The sequence below is a fragment of the Suricata suricatta genome, chromosome 7 (genome assembly GCF_006229205.1).
Source record: "Suricata suricatta isolate VVHF042 chromosome 7, meerkat_22Aug2017_6uvM2_HiC, whole genome shotgun sequence".
Lineage (NCBI taxonomy): Eukaryota > Metazoa > Chordata > Mammalia > Carnivora > Herpestidae > Suricata > Suricata suricatta.
Window position 1 is genome coordinate 30765373 of NC_043706.1, and position 7136 is coordinate 30772508.

At 47.2% G+C, this 7136-nt stretch overlaps 1 protein-coding gene across 2 annotated transcripts; it reads right to left on the bottom strand.

Moving 5' to 3' along the window:
• Nucleotides 1–929: 929 nt before the first annotated feature.
• On the bottom strand, nucleotides 930–6696 carry LOC115295949 (HLA class II histocompatibility antigen, DQ beta 1 chain). 2 transcript variants are annotated; one of them, XM_029944289.1, is made up of 6 exons: nucleotides 6588–6696; nucleotides 4928–5197; nucleotides 3001–3282; nucleotides 2376–2486; nucleotides 1868–1887; nucleotides 930–1267 (listed from the first exon to the last, which is right to left on the bottom strand). In XM_029944289.1, the coding sequence occupies exons 1-6, from the start codon at nucleotides 6694–6696 to the stop codon at nucleotides 1250–1252; spliced, it is 810 nt and encodes a 269-aa protein (XP_029800149.1). In that variant the 3' UTR covers nucleotides 930–1249. The 2 variants fall into 2 exon arrangements, with proteins under 2 accessions (XP_029800149.1, XP_029800151.1); XM_029944291.1 differs by lacking the exon at nucleotides 1868–1887.
• Between the last annotated feature and the right edge of the window lie 440 nt (nucleotides 6697–7136).

Genomic DNA, 7136 nt, shown 5'->3' on the forward strand with positions numbered 1-7136 from the left:
ATATGTGGAATCGAAAAACAAAACAAAACAAAAAGCTAAGCCAGAAACAGACTTAAGAATACAGAGAACACACACTAGTGGTTTCCATAGGGGAGATGGATGAGAGGCTAGGCAAAATAAGAGGATTAAAAGGTACAAACTTCCAGTTATAAAAGAAATGCCATGAGGAGAAAAAGTCGATGTAGTCAATAATATCGTAGTTACGTTATATGGTACCAGACGGTAACTATACCTATTGTGTTGAGCATTGAGGAATGTATAGGTTTGTCAAATCACTGTGCTGTACACTAGATACTAACATAACTACATTACAACAATACATAAATAAAATACAATAAACAGATGCAGAGAGACACACTGAAAGACATATAGGACCAGGAGAGACACATAGAATGAAAGGTGCACAGATAGAGTTATAAGAGAAAGAGATGAAGATCTCAATGAATATCTGGATCTAGTCACTTCTGAAACCGACTTCCCCAGAATTTCTCGGAACATGAACAAAGTAAACTTGAAGTGGGTTTCTATCATGTGAAACCAAAACTAGTACTTTCATTGCTGGTTATACTTTTTCAAAACTAAAAATGGACCTTGATCAGTGTGACTTGCCAAGATATCTATGACACATCACTTCGGTTCTCTGCAGCACCAGGGCCATTCCACCTGTGCCTGGATGACTGCACTGCAAGCTCACGTACACAGTACTCACCAGATCTAAAGAGAGGCCGGCACATCCGTAGGCCCTTGCTGACTGAATAACACTAAATATCTATGAAGAGTGGGAATGTTGAACTGATTTTCTCTCTCCTCTGCCTGCTCTTCACTTGGCACCCACAGATGCCTCTAGTCTCCCTTCAAGGAACTATATGATCCATTCATTCTGTACTGGTTCCCTGCCTCCACCCAGTTAAGAAGACATAGCTAACACATAACTCACAATCATGTTTACTTATGATAAAATCTCTGTATACAGGTAAATGGGCTTCAATGTGCTTCTCTTGCAAAACGGGTGAGAAAATCCTTGGGGCCTGAGTAGATGCTGCTGGTAGGGAGCACATGGGCAGAGGCTCCGAGGCCATTGCAGGAAGCGGTCTCATAACCAGATCCTCGGGCAGGGGTCACAGGAGGTGACCTGGAGCCTGTGTCAGAATCACTGTAGAACTGATCTGTGTGGGGGCCAGGCTTCCAGGCAGCTGGGAATTCTGGGCAAAGACAGGCAGGCAGACAGACTCCCAGGTATCCTCAGGCGTCAGTCAGCGCAGGAGCCCTGTAGAAAAGAGAGCGGTCGGCACCCAGCACCCTGAAGGGTGTGCCATCTCCCCTCCTCTCAGGGCCACCGCACCGTCAGAGAAAGCTGAGGCTCAGAGCATACTGTCATCACCTCCCCCAATATCTGTGTAAAGATTAAATCAGCTAAAGAGAACATGGCACTCAAGCTGCACACAGATGTGTGGGGGCAATGGAGCAGCTGTCATCCCTTAGGGGGACAGGAGGATTTTGATGTTTTTAATACCAGTAACGGTAACTCACCTTCTTTCCACTGGAGGCTTTTAGTCACTTATAAATTCACATAGGCAGGAGCCACCAACATGTAACCCAAAGTGGGCATCATCCTCGTATCTAACACCCAAGTTGTGTCTCTGGCTCCCAGTTTCACAGAAAGATGCCACCAAAGTTACGGCTTGGTTCTGGGGAACAACTCGTATTCCTACAGAAACTTGGCAAACTTCTCCCTTAACTCTTGATCTCTGTAGCTGGGAACAGGCCATAAACTGAGACCACTGTGCCCGGGTACACTCACCGCATGTTCTACCCCCGTTTACCTGTCCCCACACCCGCCCTGAATCAGAGCAGAAATAGTACTTACTGGTGGAGGCCCATTGCGTCCTGCAAAAAGAAGTTGTACATAAAAATACCTCATTACACAAATAGCCAGTCTCTCACTCACCCCAGAGGGAGGTAGATAAGCAACTTAATTTTACTTTCTCCCTAGCCATTAACCACAAGACCTTAATTGCCCTAAGCTAAAATTCCCCCAAATGAATGAAACTATCATGAGAAGAAAGGGAAGCAGATGCTCTGACCCTCTTAAGGAAGGAAGCTTTCAGGAAGCAGCCAGTGAGTTAGTAAGACAATGATGAACTGTAAGGAAGGCCTAGAATACACTCCATCTGTTATGTCTATGGTAGGCCCCCTTCCAACCAGTAGAATTAGATTTCAAACCTCCCCCTTAGGCTGTCCCATCTCCGTCCACCACCAGCCCATAATTCTTCCTTTTAGGGTCAGAAGGAAAGAGCTACATCTCAAGGCAGAGGCCCGCTGAACAGAGGGCCTCAGGCACAGTCCATCCTCCCCGTTTCCCCAGAGTGCCTTACCTTTCTGGCTCCTGTGCCGGATTATAAGGCCCAACCCGAGGAAAATCAGCCCCAGCACGAAGCCTCCAATGCCACTCAGCATCCTGTTCTGGGTAGACTCAGACTGCACCCCTGGGGAGCAGAGCCTGAGTGTCAGGGTTGTCTGCACACTCCACAGGGTCCCTCTGGGAAGTCTGAAGTTCAGTCTGAGATACAGGAGGTGGAGGTGCCAGAGGAAACTAGTGCTCCATTCTGACCACCCCTAGCGGAGGGAAGGACCCACTGATAGATCCTTGCACATAGTGGGTATGTGAAGCAGAGGGGGAGACCCTATCCCTGCTCCTCTAAACACACCTATAAGCTTAGACTCTAAGACCCCAGTTACCAGCCAGAAGAGTAAATCCTTCAGAGCTATAGGGCTAGGCTGTGGGGGCATGGTGTGACAAGTGATCTCCCTAATATCTAGAAAGACAATGAGATCAAGACACTTCTGATGCCCCTGCTGTGGGACAAGAGGCGCTCCAGTCTCTGTGATTTCCAGCTCAGTAGTGACATTAAGGTTGAGGAATACAGTGGGATGGGATGGAGGAGGCTCTGCCCTCTGTCTTATGGGGCCCATAGTGAAAGGAAACAGACTGCTCCTTACGCCACTCCACGGTGATGGGGCTTTGGAGGCTGGGGTGCTCCACATGGCAGGTGTAGACATCCCCTCGCTGGAGAGTCATTTCCAGCATCACAAGGATCTGGAAGGTCCAGTCCCCATTCCTAATAAGTGGAGTGGACACGATGCCAGCCGTCAATGCCTGGTCATTCCGAAACCACCGAACTTTGATCTGGCCTGGATAGAAATCTGTCACTGAGCAGACCAGCAGATTGTGGTGGTTCAGAACCACTGTCCTGGATGGGAAAATAGTCACTGTAGGTTCCACTGAGGAGAGTAACAGACAGGAAAAGACAATGAGATGTGAGACCACACAGCAAGGCTCCCCATGGGGAAGAGTCTTCTGTTGGCACCAGAGTGGAAAGATCCCTGGATTCCAAGTCTTGGACTGGGATCTGAATTGGCCACTTTATTCGGTTGAATAAACACATTAGTCAGCTTACTTTTCAGAGTCTGAAAAGAATGATAGTAATCATTCTATGAAAGTTATTCTGTTGATACTAATTGATAAAATGAAACATTTTAAAATTATAGATAGCTATATTACACAGCGCACTATTTATAAAGTTTTTTTTAAATAAAAATAAAAAGCTGGACTTCTTTCCCTCCACACCTATCAATATAGAAAATGGTTGCTAATCCCAAACACATAAGGTAGTTAGTTGTGAAATTAAATGGCATAATATAGATGGTTTGGTAAGGTGTATATCTAGAAATAGGTGTTTGTTAAATGGCTGCAATTAACATCCAGAATATCTATCCCTGAAGTGGATGGTGATGTCAGGAGGGGGGGATGCAAGGGGAGGAAGATAGGCAGGGTTTGGGCCAAAGGAAATCTGAAACAATTTCTATTCAATACTTTTTAGCATCAATTTATTGACTCCAAAACTTCAGCTCTTCCTATTCTGAAAATTGGTTGAGATTTTCTTAGAAATTAAAATTCTGCCTTATAGCACCATTCAAATATTATTTATATTTTTAGTAAACACTTTTTTCTTAGACTTTGCATTCATAAATCCTAATTTATAAAGACCATAGTCACAAAGTTGACTTTAAATCCTTAAGCAAAACACTAAAGACTAATACAGTCAGCTTTTAAGGCTTATTCACTCTTCAATTTTCTCTTGAGCCTAAGGCAGCCGAGTACATTTATCCATTAGTTCCACAAAGATTGGCTCTCACACTGGGTAGGATACTAGTCATACAATGATGAGGCTGTTCCTTGCCTCAAAGAAGTCCAGGACTAGTGACAGACATTTAAGAAAATCGAATTGGGGCTCCTGGTAGCTCAGTTCGTTAAGCGTGGGACTCCTGATGTTGGCTCATGTCATGATGTCACAGTTCATGGGATGGAGTCCCAAGTCAGGCTCTGCGCTGACAGCACAGGAGCAGAGAGAGAGGGGGAGAGAGAATCCCAACCCTAACCCTAACCCTAACCCTAACCCTAAGATTCTCTCTCTCCCTCTCTCTCTGCTCCTTCCCTGCTCAAGCTCACGCGTGCTCTCTCAAAATAAATATACATTTATAATCATTTTTAAAAGGACACAGCCCTTCCAAGTTCTACAAAGAAATAATAATTTGAAACAAAAAAAGTCAAAGTTTGCCATGTCACACTCTAACATATTTACCACATGTACAAGGTGCCCCACCCCAGCAGGCCCAGCCCGCTAAGCTTCCCAGCGGCTGGGACAGCTCACCGTGGGACCGGCGGGACAGGGGGCGCACTGGGCTCGCTTCAGCGAAAGGGGAGGACGGAGGAAGCAAACACCCTGAAGGCAGGGTAGTGCAAACCGCCAAGGGAGCCAAGCCGCGCTAGGCAGAGCTACTGCCGAACCGCGGAGGGCTGCCGCGTGGGTGCCCCGCCCCCGCCCCGGGTCCGCGGCCCCGCCCCTCCGCACTGGGTGGGGCTCACCTCGCAGCTGCAAGGTGGTTCTCTCCTCGGTCCGGTAGTTGTGTCGGCACACCGTGTCCACCTCGGCCCGCGTCGACTCCAGGACGTCTTTCTGCCGGTTCCAGGTCTCGACGAAGGGCCGCCCCAGCTCTGTCACCGCCAGGAACTCCCCCACGTCGCTGTCGAAGCGCGCGAACTCCTCCCGGTTATAGACCTGTCTGCTCAGGAGCCGCACCCGCTCCGTCCCGTTGGTGAAATAGCACTCGACCTTAATCTGGAGCACGAAATCCTCTGCGGGGAATCACGGCGGACCAGTCAGGCCTCCGCCCTCGGCCTCACGGGCTGCCGCCGGCCTCCTCTGGTGCCTCCAGCCCGAACTGAGCGTCCTCCCAGGGCTCAGTCCCAGGCCTGCCTGCTCGCCTCGGAGGGCCTCCAGAATCGCCTTCCTACCAGGACAGGAGGGAGGAAAGCCTCCCTGTAGGGGCAAGGCCTGGGACCTGTGAGCCTGTCTGAGCCTGAGAACCCAGAAAAACAGACAAGTGGGGTCCCTGTACTCGGATCAGGACGTTCTCCCATGAAATCCCACTTTCCATAGAACTCCAGAGACAAACAAGTGTCCACATAAAACACAAGAGTTCAAGGGAATGAGAAAGGTCGAGAATGGAGTTTGACTTCATCCTGACAAGTGTCTTCATTCTCTCGGAACCTGACAAAGGGTTTTCCTTCCTCTGCCTGAATTTCTGTCACACCCACCCAACCGCAGTGTGAGATTTGGTTACTCCTGCAGGGCTAGAAGCGACCCACACCTTCCAAGTCCTGCAAAGAAACATTTTATTCATGGAAAGAGCACAGTCTTCTGAATGAGACCAACTAGATTCCAATTCAACTGTGTCACTTACCAGCTTGGGTATGTTACTAAACAGAGTATTGATATCGTCCATGTAATTTGTAAAAAGGAAGCCGTAATAGGCAGAGAGGTGTTAGGAAGATCCAGAGAGAATATATATTAAGATACTAATCCTGTGTCTGAATGGTTTCTCAGTATGTGCTGCTTCCCTTCTTTACATTCTCTTTTCTCCTAAATTCAACCACCACCAATTCAAGTCTCTGAATCCCATTTAAGTTACTACATGACCATAAGTCGGTGAAACCGAAGTTAAGTCTCCTGTCTGTGGCCACCCAAGTCAGTTTCACCTAAATACCATGAGTTTGCCTCCATGTGTGCTCAACTCAGAATCAGGAATGTAGAATCGTTTTTATCAACTTCTATGACTACAGAGACCATTACCGCCCTACATGTCTCTGACACAGAATCCCAAAGTCTATAGCCTGGACAAGGATGTGAGGGATACTGAAATGAAAAATCCTGCTGAGTTTTCATTGGACAAATTCTTATCTTCACAAATAACCCCAATGTCACTTTGTCCTGTCAGTAGTAGCAGATGCACACTTTGTTTCCTGCTCCCCATTACAACATCCCCAGGCTTGACTGACCCCATGGGATGGGGATTGTCCTTGCTTTATCACTAGAGATGGAAAGAGAGCTCTCTTCCCCCAAAGAGTGAAAACCTGTGAAAAAGGACTTTATTCTGACCTCATAGAAACTTCCACACCTCAGCCCAAAGGTCCTTCAGAGCCGTTTCCCCAAAGTGGCTCTGGGGAGCAGCTGCCCTGTACTTACGGGGGGAGTCTTTGCCCTCAGTGGCTGGGATGCTCAGTACCACCGTGATCATCATCACCGCTGCTGTCCAGAAGCCTCTGGAGATCCACAGAGCCATCTTCCTGGACATAATTGAGAACAAAGGAAAAAGTAATGGTAGCTCATACCTGGTGGCTCTCACCTGAAGTACTCACTTTAGGGAATAAAAGCTGTGGAAGCTTCCATTTACAGTAGGATTAGGGAGTACCTAGGAAGGGGACCAATCAGCGCTGGGGCTGAAGTACTTCACTGGTCTCTAGGAAGACATTTTTTAGGAAGGTTCTCCACCCAGTGCCTGGTACAGTATCTTCATCAAATTGCATGAGGTGAACACCTGAGGTAAAGATTTTCTCCCGGTTACAGAGGATCTAAAGATTGAATGCCTTAGAGGTTTAAAAAACTGAATGAAAAATGACTCAAGAGTAGACGTCTTTATGATATTTGGGATTTTTAGTTCTTATACTTGAGATTTTTTTATAGGAAATACATAAGATCATATTTCAGGGAAGAGAAAATTGTTGCCACAGAGAT

What these genes read in the sequence shown, in the direction of transcription:
- LOC115295949 (XM_029944289.1), bottom strand. Translation starts at nt 6,696, where the DNA reads ATGTCCAGGAAGATGGCTCTGTGGATCTCCAGAGGCTTCTGGACAGCA. An exon ending in AACCACCTTGCAGCTGCGAG is followed by an intron (nt 3,283 to 4,927) that starts GTGAGCCCCACC and finishes TACTCTCCTCAG; the next exon opens with TGGAACCTACAGTGACTATT. An exon ending in CCCCATCACCGTGGAGTGGC is followed by an intron (nt 2,487 to 3,000) that starts GTAAGGAGCAGT and finishes TCTGCTCCCCAG; the next exon opens with GGGTGCAGTCTGAGTCTACC.